This window comes from Cydia pomonella, chromosome 1, assembly GCF_033807575.1.
Source record: "Cydia pomonella isolate Wapato2018A chromosome 1, ilCydPomo1, whole genome shotgun sequence".
NCBI lineage: Eukaryota > Metazoa > Arthropoda > Insecta > Lepidoptera > Tortricidae > Cydia > Cydia pomonella.
The window spans coordinates 28,490,093-28,507,963 of record NC_084703.1 but is presented as its reverse complement, the minus strand read 5'-3'; the positions used below and the strand labels follow the sequence as shown (position 1 = coordinate 28,507,963).

At 38.9% G+C, this 17,871-nt stretch overlaps 1 protein-coding gene across 3 annotated transcripts in view; it reads right to left on the bottom strand.

Moving 5' to 3' along the window:
- LOC133527949 (zinc finger protein 41-like) overlaps positions 1-15,406 on the bottom strand; it is a 29,771-nt gene extending 14,365 nt beyond the window's left edge. Inside the window, exons 1-5 of one of the 3 annotated variants that reach the window (XM_061865166.1) lie at positions 15,262-15,406; positions 14,706-14,900; positions 8,826-8,969; positions 3,358-3,541; positions 1,869-2,235 (exon numbers count right to left, since the gene is read on the bottom strand). In XM_061865166.1, coding sequence (XP_061721150.1) covers positions 1,869-2,235; positions 3,358-3,541; positions 8,826-8,969; positions 14,706-14,818 — 808 coding nt within the window. In that variant the 5' untranslated portion in view covers positions 14,819-14,900; positions 15,262-15,406. Of the gene's footprint in view, positions 1-1,868; positions 2,236-3,357; positions 3,542-8,825; positions 8,970-14,280; positions 14,681-14,705; positions 14,901-15,092; positions 15,186-15,261 lie in introns of those variants that run through there. The other 2 variants (XM_061865174.1, XM_061865182.1) reach the window with 2 other exon arrangements.
- Between the last annotated feature and the right edge of the window lie 2,465 nt (positions 15,407-17,871).

Below are 17,871 nucleotides of genomic sequence, written 5' to 3'. Positions count from 1 at the left end.
GGCAAAATGTCCCACCTTGTCGCTTGTCATAAGGTCGCTTTGACAGGTTATTCGTATAAATTAAATATACAAGAAACTTTTGTTCTTATTGGCAAGCGACAAAATGGGACGTTTTGCCAGCAGTGGACACATATATATTTCCATCACACTAGCTCTTAAAAGGTTACTTGTAGACGATGCGGCCCCTAAATTTTAAATGTCGATTAGGGCTTTAATGTACGTCCGAAATTAAGCTGAAATTTTATTTATTTCCTTCAGTTTCATTACCGCCATGATGAAATACATTGTTGTGCCACGGGCGGTACAAGAAATACGAATTCGTACCAATTAAGTTTGTTCGTTTTATCAAATCCCACTCGTTCTTAAATCTTGATTACAAAACACGAATAAATGTGCCCTTACCAGGATTTGAATTGAACCCGGGACCATCAGCTTCGTAGGCAGGGTCACTACCCACTAGGCCAAACCGGTCGTCAAACACCACTTCCGAATTCACAGTAAAGTTCTGGTCTAGGCAATTTAAATTGGGCCTCGAAAGCCTAGAAGACTATCCTCGTAGTGTCCGCAATTTGGACTGTATCTTACAAAGTTTTTTTTTACAAAAAAAGTTGTCGATTGAACTGTCAATTGAAGTTCGTTAATTCATTATTTTCGTATTAAGTTAATTGTTAGAATACCTTCAGAAAACATGAGTGAAATGGTGGTCCGTCCGTCTGGATGAAATTTTTTCAGGTTGTATTTTTTGATGGCTGACTGGCGTGAAAATGTTTGTGCACTACACGAGATCAAAGTTATTTACATCTCGTGCGCTTTTGAGTCCCTTACTACGCTCAAGATTCTAAATTAGATTCACTCGCTACTCTCGTGAATTTATTATAGAATCTTTCACTTGCACGGGACTCAAAACAAGCACTCAAAGAAATATCAAACCTTGCTTTCTTGTTGTATAACTATTGTCTCACTCAGTGAGCAAAATACGATTTTGCTCACTGTTTTTAAGCAGCAAATTACCCTTGTTCAAGCTGCTGACGTGAAAAGTATTTTTTACATATCAAATATTGTTAAAGATGAGCTGATATTCCGTGAAACGGAAAATAACTTTTGCTCTGGCCCGAAGTAAGACCTACGACTTAGTGTCAAGAGTTAGGTACCTAATATCATTATCGCTGGATTGGATGGTATCAAATATAACATCATGAACCTTAAATTAACCTTTAACTTTTATTTTCTGTCGCGCCAAATTTAACAACCGTCATGCTATCTCAAGATAAATAACATTTCTATGAGTGCCGTTTGCTTGCGCACTCACGACCAAACAGTCGAGTGATTGCAACCGCGCTGCTAAATAAATAGGTATTTAAGTCGAATGCTTGAGATTATACCGGCTTGTACAAGGCTTATGTGTAGAATAATTGCATACTGATCTATTATAGAACTAGTAGCATTCGTGTTGCGATTACTCTTATATTCTTTCAACTATTTGGCTATTCATATATTTATTTACGATATTTACATTACGTGAGAGAAGTACGCCCAAATCGCGTTGAGAGAACGTGCACAGATTTTTCGTTCGACATTTTAAAGATCTACCTATCACACCACCAACAGCTGAAATACATAGAAACGTAGCCTTTTTTACCACATGATTTGCTAGTTTGGTGAGACCAATTGTTCTCATCGCTCGCACAAAGGACTACTACTAGACTACCTAAAGTAGCGAAGTGGAAATCACTTACAAATATAAAAAAAAAGTTCTACCGTAAAACATGGATGTTTATTGGTTGGCACTGTAAGCTAGGTCACTAGAAAAGCTGCCGTTTGTCCATTTTAAACAGAAGGTTATTTATTTGGGTTATATTTTTACTAACCATTGATCTTAATAGGTTGTGGTTTTATCCATTCCTCAGGCTCTATTTTTATTTCTGCATCTGCTAACTCCTTGTATTGTGTATCAGAACATCCATTACCATTCTCACCATAGTCATCATCAGACAGAACTTCTTGTTTAATTTCTATATCCATGGGATTTTCAAAAACAGTATCATTAATATTTTGTTCTAGTTGAATAGGTTTGGGCCACACGGTGGCATCACCCGGATCTAAATCTGCTTGAGGGTACCGCTGTCTAAGAATTCTATCACTTTTTTGTACAACTGCAGCGAAAGTACACGCATTCTGCAGTTTTGTGTAACAAGTGCTGCAGATAAACTTTGAATGTTGATCTGTTGATGATAGCTGTAAAGTAAAAACGAAATCTCCGTCAATGTCAAAAAATCCATCAAATGAGTTGACAGCATAATATACTACGCTAAGGCTACGCGCATGTAAGGCGGTTATCATACCGATGTAGTGTTGTGAATTTAAGCTAGACTCGAGTCGCGACTGCTGAGCCTCGACCGTATAAGCCTCAAATTAATAAGTTCGCGTTGCGCATGATAGTTTAGTTTCTAGTATTAAGTTTACTGTTTTTGTACGCCGTTTGGCAAAATATAGTGAAACTGTACATATATAAACTGACCACCAATGTAATTCTACCTATATTTACAAATAAAACACTTACTTACTTACTAAGACTATACCGATGTCGTACCTATCCGTACGCCACTCCAGTATGCTGCTGAAACAGCTTATGCCTATAGCGTGGTCAACCTATAGGTGTGACGACCGCCTTAAAATGATTAAGAGCTCGCCCAGGGAAATGGTACCTATATCCTACTGAGACCACACGAAACCAGTTGGTTGACAAATGATTAATTATTACGAAAATACTAATTGGAATCATACTCTATGTAGCGTGACGTCATTTTTCCGTCAACGGCATGAAATGTACGGGCCCTGCCTATGACTCTAAAAACTAAATCCACTAATAAGGATATTAGGTATAGCAAATTAACTGTCTACTTTCGTGAACCATTTTCCGGGGCTAACTATCTGTCTAAGACACGAGATTTGACGACAAACAGTATTTAAAAGTGCTAAGACAATCAAGTCTTTAGCATTCATTTCCAGAGTCCTACAATTAGTATCTCATTAAAATAAAATTAAAATAATAATGTCTCAGACTGAACAAAATGGTTGTACCAGAATACTTTAAAACTCCCCTCGTTTTAAGACCTAATTTCTAGAAGTTGATAAATAAAACAGCGAGAGTAGAGATTGTCGCGTTTCACGGTAGGCTCTGTGTAAATTGCCTTGATGCATCAAAGTCATAGTGAAAACTTGTCAAAAAACCCTAGTATGTATAAGTTACTCTGCGGTTTACAATATGTGCCAGTGCTGTACTCTGGCGGGAGAACATTGCAGTAATACCCCCTATTAAAACCATGCACAACTTATACTGTGAATTGTAGGTCTTACCTTGATATGTCCAACTTTAGCAAGGTCTTCGGCTACAGTACTTTCCATTCCTTCCCACGGTGATGCCCAAGGATCAAAAAGATTAACTAGGCTTATGGTGGGACCAACTTTCTCAAGACAAGCCCTGCACTCCCACTCACCTGTTTTTGTTTTTTGCTGATCCGTTAAATCAGTTGATGTTGCCCTAAAAGTATCACAAATTTAACAGATAGTAATATTTTTATAGTATTTTATACAAGTTGTATAAGAAGGGTCAAAAAAGGCGAGTGGCGTGAGTTACAATGTGAGCCGGAGCCGAAGGCGTAGGCGAACATTGTAAAGGAATACGCCACGAGCCTTTTTTGACCTACATATACAACGTTGCATACAATATTTTTCCTACGAGTCAACAAAAATAAATATTAATTTAGGTAAACAAAGCAAAAGTATATAGCCAAGACGCGCGAGCATACCTTATTACGCGCCCAGCCCGCCGCGGGCCGCGGCCGGCCGGTCAGCGACACCTCGTAACTCATGAGGCCCTGGTACTTGCTACTTGCTAAATTAAATTTTTGGACAGTTTTTTCTCAATTTTGGCCACCGTAGCCTACGGAGACTAACAAGCAACGCTAAGCGGTCTTCGTAGTCTATGGGTGTTGCTATATTACGGGTGTCACATGCGTGTTTCTGACTTATGAAGTAATTATTTTTACTATGCAACCAAATGAATATTTTGTAAGTTGGCAGCAATGCACTTAGTTTAAAACTGTATTCGTTTTGGTTTTGTTAGGTTAGTAGCCATTAATCGCTAAAATATTTTCCTACTCCTCTACTGTTATCTGTCATTTAAGCATTAATTAACACGAATATAAGAACATACATAAAAGGTTTCAAGAAAAGTCTATATTGTCTATTCCTCATAACAGCACTTGTGCGTTAAATCGCTATAACGTTACTGCGATTAATGGCTACCAACTAGGGCATGCAATATCGGACCATTTTCAATCCCGATATTGAAATCCGATATTGAGTTCCAATACCGGGATCACGGGATTAATACCGGGATTAAGAAATATTTAAAAAAAATTGCGTGGTAAATCAGTCTTTATTAAGGATAAAATGGACATAAAAAACAACAATATTAACATTAAAATACAAATGTAAATAAAAATAAACGCTAAATCAACAACAATAAAAATAAAGAAAAATTCAAAGAAAGCAACATCATAATATTAGTCATCATTTGTTTTTAAAGGCGGCAGTCATTATTAAGAATAAAATTGTCATTAAAAATACGCTAAATAACAGTAAATAATTAGAATCTAATATACAAATGCAAAAAAATCAACATCGTAAAACAGTATCGTAATCGTAAGTAGTTATTAATTTTAAATGACGATTAGAAAATCATATAAATTAAAATCTCAAGGCAACAAAAGAATACAATCAACAATTTTAAACACTGAATCAACATCGTAATTAAAACAAGGGATAAAAATGATACCTATAAAGTAAAAATAAATTATCTCCTTAATGCTAAATGTAGTTATTTATTTATTATCAGTCAATCGTTCTTCTTGGAAATGGGTCCTTAAAAATGACAGCGTGTCGAGCATTTTGTCGGATAAAGAACTTCTTATTTTGGTACAGAAATACCCGGCGGATGAAAAAATCCTCTCGCTTTCAACGCTAGTTGGCAAAAGCGTAGAAAGGTATTGATATGCTTCCGTCAAATACACGCCTCGTTCTCCGTTGTTATCGTACATAGCTTTTAATTGCTCCTGTATGGTAAGCTGTCTCGGGCTACTTGTGCCTGGTGTTGGTTCCAATTCCAAGTTGGCGCAAGGTTCTTCTACAGGCATAACATTGAACGTTGTCTGTTTATATTTTAGTCTTCTTAATACAGAGACAATTGCTTCGCAAATGTCTTCGCCTGTCGGTTTGCGAAATGTGTCATCTTCTGGCGTTTCATAAAAGCCTTCAACATCATGGAGATAATGAAGCACACCAGCCACTAACAAACGCCTTTCTTGGATGCGTTTTCGCATGTTTGTTGCCAGCTTGGAACTCACAAATGTGTTTTTTTCATCAAGCTTGGTTAGCATGAATTTTAATGCTGTATCGGCGGTATACAGCGTTGCATCACGGCGGCAAATTGCTAAAACTGTGATCTTCACAATGTCCAAACTTTCATGAATCTCAATCAAACATTGAATTTCCTCTTCTGTGAAATTTATATGCGAGTTTATGTCGATCAATACTTTTAACACCGAGTTTCTTATTTTTAAAAACGAACCAATCATGTTTGCCATGCTCGACCAACGTGTTCGGCAATCTAGCTGAAGCTCAATGTTATGATGGAATTCCTGCACAACATAGTCTCTTAGAGCATCTGCTTTCAGTGGTGACTTTCTGATCATTCTGATTACTCGTCGCACTTTCTCTATTGGCTCTTTGTACATTACAGGATCTGTTCGTACACGTAAAATTTCAAGCTCAAAGTGGCCGTCATCGTCTGTTAGTATTTCTTCGTCATCAGTTTCAGTTTCAGTAGAGTCACAAAAATCCGTTTCGTATGTTTCAGGCACAGTTGAAGCCTTGTAAATTGTGTCAATTACAGCCAATTGCACACCATGAGCTAGACATAATTGGTGTTGACCTTCAAAATAGGTGCCCATTTTTTTCATGACACTAGCGCCGTCGGTAGTTAAGCTGACAACGTCTTCTTTGAGAAAGATGCCGAACTTCTCCAGGTGTTCTCTCAAAACAGTTATGAGAGCAGTAGCCGGCATTCTGCCTGATATTCGTACAAGGCCTAGATTTTTGAAACAAAAGCCCTCAAATTGTCTGCAGTGAATATTGATATTCATGTACCGTTTGCTCCGCAGTGATGTCCATTCATCTAATGTGGCTGAAAATCTATGCCCCTGCACTTTCATTTTATTTATGATTTTTTTAGTATCGTCTTTCACACCCTCAGCGTATTCGAAAACAATTTTGGAAACGGTGTTCGCTGATCTGGGCAAGTTATGGCCACTGTTTTTAAATAACTGCCGCAGATCACGGCTTTCAATAAAAAGTCTAAAACGGATGCCATCTAATGCTGTCATGCGGGAGATGACAGCTTCCGTGGAGTCCGAAGACTTAAAATAATCCGTCATCAGTTTCCTCTTTTTTGATGATTGTGTGTCTCTCATTGTTGTGGATAATGTGGATGGGCCCGGTATGCTAACATCTGTGGGAGTAACGGCGTCAGTTAAAGCGGTCGATGTCGATGTGCCTTCACCGGGATTTCCAGTGGTTGTAATTAGATGCTGATGACAGGAACGGATATGTACATGCAGTCCTGAAGTTGTCCCGCCAGTGGTTTTCAAAACTTTTGAGCAATGATTGCATTTTGCAGATTGTTTGTCATTCGCCTTCTCGAAATGGTTCCAAATGTCTAAGGAGCTTTTCTTGTTTCTACTATACGTTACTTTTGGCGCAGACCTGAAATAAAATTGTATAAATCAGTATCGTCTAAGAAGTAGCCAAGTATAACAACGTATTAGTAGTGATAATGCCAGCTTCAGTCATCGCAGCCGAGTAGCGGACGGTAAATTAGATACACGGAGTCAATAGCCTATAAATAAACCATGTTATATTAATTATATTATGTATTAGTCCTATATTTAATTTGGGATGATTTGGGATCATGTTAAGTAGTGCGTGTCCTTAATAAAAAAATGCAATATTTTAGTGTTTAATTTTTAGATAAATAATACTAGATGTAATTTTAATTACTTTTTTTACGCAAGATCCGGGCTAATGAATAAAGTCCTTCCTTATTAAGGTTTCCAATCCCGCGAAGTGGCACCGTCCGCTTCGATCGCAGATTTTTTCAAGGCATAAAATAAATACTACAGTAAAAACTTCGACATCGATGCTCATGGATCTATTTTATGAGAGAATTTACGAGAATGTAATTGTATTTACTTAAACTATTAGGTTTTATATCATTAATATGGCCAGTGACCAGCCAGGCGACCACTGACTTCAACTGACGATAATTTTATTAGACCGATAAGCTAATATAAATTCACATAAATATAAATAAGGTTTCTATTACTTACATTTTCCTCCGTTGGCGGGTACATAAACATTCACTAAAAAACACACAACATAATTCATATGTCACGTCAGTCAAATAAAAAGTTAAGCACCAGCTACCAACATAAACCAAATAGTGTATTTTTGTTTACAAATCGGCTACACATACGTAGTTTCGGTGATCGTGTCGTGGCTATTTAGCAACTAAGGCATGCAGTTATGTCCTAATACTATCTATGCAAAAACAATAGATAACGATATGGTCCAATCCCAGTCCTTCATGGCGGCAAACCGTTTACCTGCGGCGCGGCTCGATTATCTGACGGAAAACCCCGAATGTTCCCGACTTCCCGAGCTTTGTGCTATGCACCACCATGTGTTATTTTAAATTTAAATACTTTTTCAAACCAGGCCATCTAAAGTGTTTAATAATAACAAATATAGAGATAGAGGTAATAATTGCCGTGTATTATTTCTTTAAAAATCTACTTAGAAAAATGAATTTCGAAATCCCGATATTTCGATATTGGTCCTTTGAAATACCGGTATTGTAATATCGTAAAACTGGCCCGTGATCCCGGGATTTCGTGATCACGGGATCACGGATTGCATGCCCTACTACCAACCTAACAAAATCAAAACTAATACAGTTTCAAACTAAGTGCATTGCTGCCACTTACAAAATATTCATTTGGTTGCATAGTAAAAACTATTACTTCATAAGTGGGAAACACGCATGTGACACCCGTAATATAACAACACCCATAGACTACGAAGACCGCTTAGCGTTGCTTGTTAGTCTCCGTAGGCTACTGTGGCCAAAATCGAGAGAAAACTGTCCAAAAATTTAATTTAGCAAGGAGCAAGTACCAGGGCCTCATGAGTTACGATAAGGTGTCGCCGACTAGCCGGGCCGCGGCGGGCCGGGCGCGTAACAAGGGATGCTCGCGTATCTAAGCTATATACTTTTGCTTTGTTTACCTAAATTAAGATTTATTTTTGTTGACTCGTAGGAAAAGTATTGTATGCAACGTTGTATAAGTAGGTCAAAAAATGCTCGTGGCGTATTCCTTTACAATTGTAACTCAATTGTAACTCACGCCACTCGCCTTTTTTGACCCTTCTTATACAACTGTTGCATAAAATACTATTGTATTAATTTGAGACAACACTAAATAACTTTACTATTTCTAACAACTAATACACTCCATAGACAATTTGGATTTTGAATAGTAGTAGGCCAGGCCAGACTATATTTTCCTTCATCAGACAATTTGTGGTAAGTTATATTCCATACAAATGCTCCACACACACTAAAGCCATGGCACAACAGGTATGAGGTATGATGCCAACCGCAAAAGGGACAAAAAAGTATGAATATTGCATGTAATAATACCTACTTGTCAACAACAGTTTCCGATGATGCAAAGTCTTCAATGCTTGTATTACTATGTGCAAATACAGTTGGCAAATTTGCTTTATCACCATTAATAAAATGGCAGCTGCACAATAGATCTTCAGTAGTAGGCTCCTTGTCTTTAAGCCTAAAAATATGATTAATTATATGTTAGAATATTGTTACCAATGATGTATAATTAAAAAAAAAGACTAGCAACAAACCAAATTTTCAATTCAAGTCTAAAAATATAGGTGTATCTGGATAATTCCGAAACATTTTTAGGGTTCCGTAGCCAAATGGCAAAAAACGGAACCCTTATAGATCTCGTAGATCGTCTGTCTGTCCGTTTATGTCACAGCCACTTTTTTCCGAAACTATAAGAGCTATACTGTTCAAACTTGGTAAGTAGATTTATTCTATGAACCGCATTAAGATTTTTACATAAAAATAGAAAAAAAACAATAAATGTTGAGGGTTCCCCATACTTAGAACTGAAACCCAAAAAAATTTTTTACATCAAACCCATACGTGTGGGATATCTATGGATAGGTCTTTAAAAATGATATTGAAGTTTCTAATATCATTTTTTTCTAAACTGAATAGTTTGCGCGAGAGACACTTCCAAAGTGGTAAGATGTGCCCCCCCCCCCCCCCCACCGTAACTTCTAAAATAACAGAATGAAAAATAAAAATAAAAATATATGATATACATTGCCATGCAAACTTCCACCGAAAGTTGGTTTGAACGAGATCCAGTATGTAGTTTTTTTAATAAGTCATAAAATTTAAAGTAATTTTTTTTTTTCATCAAACCCATACGTTTGGGGTATCTATAGATAGGTCTTCAAAAATGATATTTAGGTTTCTAATATCATATTTTTCTAATCTGAATAGTTTGCGCGAGAGACACTTCCAAAGTGAAAAAATGTGTCGTCCCCCCCCCTGTAACTTCTAAAATAACAGAGTGAAAAATAAAATAAAAAATATATGATGTACATTACCATGCAAACTTCCACCGAAAATTGGTTTGAACGAGATCTAGTAAGTAGTTTTTTTTTATACGTCATAAATGGTACGGAACCCTACATGGGCGAGTCCGACTCGCACTTGGCCGCTTTTTCTACCTTGTTATCTCAGCCGTTGGTAAGAAGTTGTGTGGTGATGTCTAGTAGAAGGTAGCTAAAACTAGTACATGTATTACACTTCTTTAAGATAATACAAACTTTATGCACCCAAGCCTTCAGCCAGTATACCCTTGTGCCATCAACTATACAAAATTACAGCTAATCATTGCGCGTCAAATTATGGTCCCTAAGACAGTTCATTATTGTATGATTGGAGTAGCTGTCACATCACATACAATGTTTGTAGACTTTAAGACATTAATTTATTAAGTTACTAACCGCCTTATTCATAAACGTGTACTAAAGTTACGATGCCGCTAATAATCGTTTGTCCCTTTCGTCACCAATACGTCAGAGAGGGACAAACGATTATTAGCGGCATCGTAACTTTAGTACACGTTTATTAATAAGGGGGTAAATGTTTTGGTTCCAGAAAGAAATCTTAAAAGACGAATACAGCATAGCCCATAAGAAAATCGTAACGGACACCTGTATCCTGCCTAGTCTAACTTACGGAAGCCAAACTTGGACTTACACAAAAAAAGGAAAGCTACAACGACCTGTCAACGATCTATGGAGAGAAGTATATTGAATATAAGGAAAATACAGAAAGTTAGAAGCGAAATAATATGTCAAAAGACCAAACTTACAGACACTCTTCAACAAGCTCTTCATCTAAAATGGCAATGGGCAGGTCATGTATCCAGATATGGGGACAAAAGATGGACATTAGTAGCAACAAAATGGACCGGACCTGCAGAACGGAGGCTCCGAAGAAGGCCCAAAAAGAAGTGGATAGACATCTCCTCCGTCACTGGAAAAGACTGGCTCCAAAAAGCCCAAGACAAGGATGAGTGGAGAAAAATTGAGGAGGCTTTCACCCAGCAGATGGGATCTGCAGTCAGCCCCAAAACGATGTTAAAATAATAATAATAATAACCAGGGAGCTGGGACGGCGGTATATCGATTGGCGGAAAAACGATTTGCAACCTACGCTATGCTGATGACACAACGCTCTTGGCTGCCGATGAGGAGATGAGCGGACTATTCCGGCGAATAGAAACCGAAAGAATCAAATTAGGACTTCACGTCAACCATGCTAAAACCAAGCTAATGTTTGTGTCCCGGAAAAAACCTCCTCCACGAAGCTTAGAACTACAACACCTTAATTGTGTCAGCACCTTCACCTACCTCGGCTCACTTATATCTAGCGACGGTAGCTGTGACGGGGAAATTATCCGCAGGATTCAAATAGCAAAGGGAGCCATGGCTCAGTTAGACAAGATCTGGAAAGATCGAGGTACATTAAAACAGACGAAAGTTAGACTTGTGCGTTCTCTGATGATCCCAATCTTTCTCTCTGGTTGTGAGACATGGACTAAACGAGCAGATCAAGTGTATCAACGCGTTTGAGATGTGGTGTTGGCACCGGTTTTTACAGATGACTTGGACAGCTATGCGTACTATTAAGTCCTTATTATTTGTGGAGACCGGTCTGTTGAAGCTTACACGGGCTACATGTTATGTTAAAAGTATGTAACTTTACTTTTGAGTGGCATTAACGTGAGACACTTCAGTCGGTTCTTGTCTGATTTAATTTCTTGTCTTTTAATTATTTATATAAGAATTCAAGTCTTGGAGACCCTCTACATCTCTAAGGATAAGGATTTAATGTTTTTTTTTTAATATTTTATCTCTGACACTTAAGAGACTTATACATCTCTAAAGAATTTTAGTATTTTATTTTATTTTTTTATTTTATTTTAGTATATGGAAAACCAACAGCGCTATATATATCTAGAACTTCCAATAGAATTACAGAGCCAATTACAGGTTCTCACTTATAAAAATACAATAAATTATAAAAAGTTTTTGCCCATCTTAATTTACACATACAAGTTCCTACAGCATAAGAACAGATCTATATATATATATATATATATGATTCATTTTTACAAAAAATAAATAAAAAAAAGAAAAAGTAGTAGGACATATTCATTGTCCTGCGCCAGAATTATTGTCACCCATGAAGTGTCTAATTTATTTATTTTTTATTACTGCTATGCTATCATTATATATGTCGATATCACAATTTGTAGAAACTTTATTTAAACTCATGCCTGCCCTGCATATGAAACTGTTTTTCCTATACCTAGTAGTAGCTTGGTAATTACTAATGGGACGAAAATGCCTTAGCCTCCTTGACGGAATATTAAAAGAGATCTTATTAAGCAAATTTGGACAATCTACATTACCTTTAATAATATTGACTAAGTACACTATATCTGCAATTTCACGGCGCTTAACAAGTGGGATCAAATGATGTTTCTTACACAGCTTGAGATAGTCGATAGAACTATAGTTGACTCGCATTTTATAACAAAGGAATTTTATAAATTTTGACTGTAATCTCTCAACCCTCTCAACATAAATTTGATACTGAGGATTCCATATTTGAGATGCGTATTCTAGTTTGCTTCTCACGTATTTGTTGGTTTTATTTTTATATCATATTTTTTTTTGTGTAATTTGACATTTAGAGACAGTATACATCTCTAATAAAGTATACATTATTTCATTGATTCCATATTCGTAATTATTATTGTTTGTAAAAATGGACATTTAAAAGTGCGCCTGTGGGCTATTTGCTGAATAAATATTTGATATTAGAAGAGCTACACATAAAACGCCGGTTGTCAACAATATGCCAGGACCTAACTCTCATATACTTCGGACTATGCAAATGGATCGCTAACTTTTTGTCCAGCAGACGCATACGAGCCGTAGTAGACGGAAGCTGCTCCGATAGCATGGACATTAACGCTGGCGTTCCGCAAGGTTCTGTGCTATCCCCAACGCTGTTTTTGCTGCACATCAATGACATGTTGTCTATCGACGACATTCATTGCTATGCAGACGACAGTACTGGGGATGCCTATTACACAGGCCGTGCCAACATCCCTCGTTCCGTGGTGCTGGTGAGTCGTGAAAAGCTTGTGTAAGACATTGAGAGCACTCTATCCAAAGTTTCGGTGTGGGGTCGGGACAATCTAGTCTGATTCAACCCCACGAAGAGACAAGTTTGCGCGTTTACCGTTAAGAAAACCCCATTTACTGTGGCCCCGCATTTCCAAGGCACAGCTCTTACCATTTCAGGGAGTATTGGGATCCTCGGTGTCGATATCTCCAGTGACATCCAATTCCGTAGCCACCTGGAAGGGAAGGCTGCACTGGCATCCAAAAAACTTGGTGTGCTCAATAAAGCGAGGCGATACTTTACTCCGGGGCAAAGACTGCTGCTATATAAATCGCAAGTCAGACCCCATATAGAGTATTGCTGTCACCTTTGGGCAGAAGCACCTGTATGCCAGCTCAGACCCTTTCACTCAGTCCAAAGTCACGCTGTGCGAATCGTTGACGATCCCAAACTCACAAGCGGTATTGAACGTTTAAGTCTAAGGAGAGACTTAGCCTCCTTGTGTGTGTTCTACTGTTTGTACAATGGACTGTGCTCTGAGGAATTGTTTGACATGATGCCAAAGGCCACTTTCTATCACCGCACCGCTCGCCGTCGGCAGGGTGTTCATCCTCACACCTTAGAACCTAAATGGTCACGTACGCCGCACCCGGTTCAAGAGGAATTTTCTCCCGCGGACACTCCAGCTGTGGAATGAGCTCCCTTCCGAGGTTTTCCCGAGGGTCTACAGTATGGGGTTCTTCAGAAAAGGAGTGTACAGGTTTTTAAAGGGTCGGCAACGCGCATATAAGCTTCTGGAGTTACAGGCGTCCACCTTGTTGCCACCGTCGTGGTATAAAAAAAATAATTAAAAAAACATCTCTCACGCCGCTCCCCGGATAGCCTAGAGACAGTTATTATGACGGGCGAAGTTGAAGGCACGAGACCTCAGGGCCCTCCCCCTACTAGATGGTGTGCTCAAATCACTGCACCTACACAATTAAAACTGCATGAGGCCATGCGCTTGGCGAGGAATAGAAGCCTATGGAGGAATCTGGTCTTCAACTGAAGGACATGATGTCACGATCCTCAGCATTGAGGGACCGACTGAAGAAGAATAATAGTCAGGTGACTGTAGAACAAATGAGCCCAACAATTCAAGGTGCCCAAGGTCTATCCCCGCTGGGCACAGATGGGAATAGGCGCTACATACAAATCATTCCCATCTGTGCCTGCCTATTGTATGGCAGTGGTCACATGGGGCAGGCACAGATGGGAATACACCGAATTCAAGGAACTGACATAGGGACCATCATTCAATGTGCGGGGTATAAGGAAGTTTGAATCTAGTTGTATTTAGAATTCGGTTGAATTACATTTGTAAAAAAATTTAATGATAGTCAATAAATTTTTCGTGTTATGGCTCCATCAAGGTGTTGAAGATTCTGCCAATGTCGAGGTTCAATCAATCAATCAATTTTTCGTGTTATGGCTCCATCAAGGTGTTGATGATTCTGCCAATGTCGAGGTTGGATGAAATGCTTTGTTTGTTTAAATGAAGGTTGACAGCTATTTTGACAGCCTTGACAGTGCAAGTGTTATTTTAAACATAAAACTTATGAAATTATGACATATACTTAACACTTGCACAGGCTGGGCTATCAAAACCGTTGTCAACTTAGCTTGGTCTGACTCTAATTTTACAATGTTGTTGAGGTCTACCAGCATCTTCTTTGACACCACACCAGGGTAACAAAATAAACAAAAAAACAAAAAAGATAACTACGTTAATTATGCTTACGGGCAAAGAGTTTTCCACTCCTCGAATAGTTTTGTATCGGCAGGAAATCTAAAGAAATAGCAGCTTTCTCTTCGAGAAATATGATTACACCCGGGTGCGTAACAATAAGGCATTATCAATGCAGGGCTACCCGTCTCCGTGTGTTTCTACACAAATCTCCACACCGTTACGTCACTATTGAAGCAATTTGTAAACCTATAAAAAGAAATGGCAATTAGAATTCCTCACTATGAAAAGAAGTAAATAAAGCGATTCCACTGACAAATGCAACGCCATTTTTGACAGCAATAGAGAAATAGAGCATTAGGGCACTTTTAGGTGAAGATTTTATATGATTTTGAACAAATCATCTACTTAGGTGTTTATAAGTCTCAGAAAATTGCATACTTTTTAAATCTAAGAAAAATTACAAATATATATTATTCTATTTCAGTCACGTTTCAATACATAATGCATCTCACACAACACTGCCAAACGAAATGAAAAATACATTGTTAATAAAGTCAAGTTCAGGAACATGTTTTTTCTCTTTTATATATATTTAAAAAATACTCACTTATAATTATCTTGAGAAATGTGGTAACCGAGTTTCCTCAGTGAAGATAGAAATATTACTAATAGTTATTTCATTTCTAAAATGCCGTTTGACTGCGACGTACGAACATGAAGGCTAGTCCAGAGGGCCAACCGCGAACCACGTTCGACGTGTTGCCTCTCTGTCGCACTTGTGAATTCGTACGTAAGCGTGACAGGAACGCAACACGTCGAACGTGGTTCGCGGTAAGCCCTCAGACGGGATGATCAAAGCGATGCATTCGATCAGGAAAATAATTGGCACCAATCTCATGTAGCGTCCATGTTTAGATTTACGGTGATAGCACGGTCAAGCACTTAAAATAAAATAAATAACTCAAAATGCGCATCCTCGGGCAAATGGCTCGCTACTTTTTCATTTTTACATACGCACCACCTGAGTTTAATCAGATATCAGGGGGCCTACCGCGAAAACCGAAATTCTCTCACTAAGTCGTAATTAGAGTGAAAGAGAAAAATGGTCGCAACTGACGATTTCCGCGGTTATAGCCCAGAGGGCCTACCGCAAAAACCGAAATTTGCAAAATGCGGGGATCTTTCTCTTTTACTCCAAGGACGGCGTAATTAGAGTGACAGAGAATGATGCCCGCAATTTGCGAACTTCGATTTCCGCGGTTGTAGCTCAGATTGGGCGAAAATTGTCCCTATCTGGATTGGCCTTTACGAACATGAACGAAAAGCCCCCTCCAGGGGGCCTACCGCGAAAACCGAAATTCGCAAATTGCGGGGATCTTTCTCTTTTACTCTCACTAAGACGTAATTAGAGTGACAGAGAAAAATGCCCGCAATTGACGAACTTCGATTTTTGCGGTTATAGCCCAGGACTATAACCGCGAAAATCAAAGTTCGTCAAGTTAAAGTTAGTTAGTGAGAGTAAAAGAGAAAGGTCCCGCAATTTGCGAATTTCGGTTTTTGCGGTAGGCCCCCTGAGGGCCTACCGCGAACCACGTTCGACGTGTTGCCTCTCTGTCGCACTCGTAATTTCGTTCGCACGCGGAGCGAACAAACCGCGACGTTGACGTAGACTCCACGCTCGCACAACTTCACGGCGATTTCGCAGTTTGGTTCGCGGCAAGATGGCGCCGAAGCGTCAGCTGATCGGATTTAGTTTGCGGCAAGGCACTGAGAGCCTACCGCGAACCACGTTCGACGTGTTGCCTCTCTGTCGCACTTGTGAATTCGTACGTAAGTGTGACAGGGAGGCAACACGTCGAACGTGGTTCGCGGTAAGCCCTCTGATCCAAACTGGGAATTGTCAAATTGATTTTTGGTTCATTAAGATCGCACCTATTCGCACCGAATATAACCAAGTAGCCGCCATAGAAGGTTATGAATGACCAAAGAATGTTATGACAGTTTAACAGATTGACCGACTCGTGAGCGAATCGCGGCGCGAAGTGATTGTGATTCGCTCACGATAGTTTTCATAACCATCTTAAGTACATTTTTATTTTCCGAAAGCGATAAACTCTAATTTAGCTCATAAATTATTGGATAATAGATAATACCTATTACTTAAGATAGCTTGAATGTGTGAATCGTGTTAAATTACACATTTAACAGAATATAATTTTTTGTATGATAATTTTTTTAGTGAGTAAATCCAGTGCTGTCTGATCATTAATTGCAATTGACAAATAAACATTACAAATTGAACCGTAAACCGTAATGGACGGTAACAGTTTACGGTTCAAATTGTAATGGTTAAATGTCTATTGCATTAACGTTTCGCCCAACACCGATGAAATCCATCCAGGTTTGCACCATGAACTGTTCTATATATTATATTACTCTTTGTCATAAACACAGGCAAACCAAATCCTTCTACCTACAGGGCCCTCCACACTCGTGCGCGAATCGAGGCGCGAAGCTGCGAACGCGAGTGTGGGGGGGGGCCTCGTGTCGATTTCGCAGATTGTTTAGGGCTTCGCGCCTTATTCGCCGTTTTTGTCGGTATTTGGCCCGCGTCAAAGGAGACGCGAAGCGCAAACTTGCAAGACTCCACACTCGCAATCGCTTCGCGCCGCGATTCGCTCACGAGTCGGTTAATCTGTCCTTCTATAGCGGCTACTTGGTTATATTGGGTGCGAACTTGATCAACCAAAAATCAATTTGAAAGTTCCCAGTTTGTATCAGTGCCTTGCCACAAACTAAATCCGATCTGCTGACGCTTCGGCGCCACCTTGCCGCGAACCAAACTGCGAAATCGCCGTGAAGTTGTGCGAGTGTGGAGTCTGGAGGGGGCTTATATATTGATCACGCGCCATATTGCGGAATTTCACTGCAACTAAATTGGTCATAGTAAACTGAACTGTCGCCGTATACGTGAGAATAACAGCGCCCTCTTGACAATGATTATATATTTCTGGTCGAGTTAATAGAATAATACCTAGCTTGAGAAATTTTAGAATAATAATTACTAATAATAATAAGGAACAAACAGACGCAACGGACCGCGATATTGGTCCGGTCCAAGGCCTTTGAGATGTTTGATATTTTATTTATGTGGCAGATTGACGTTGATCAAATTTTGGCTTTGCCTCACCTTTTGCCAGAAAAAATAAGAGGCCTA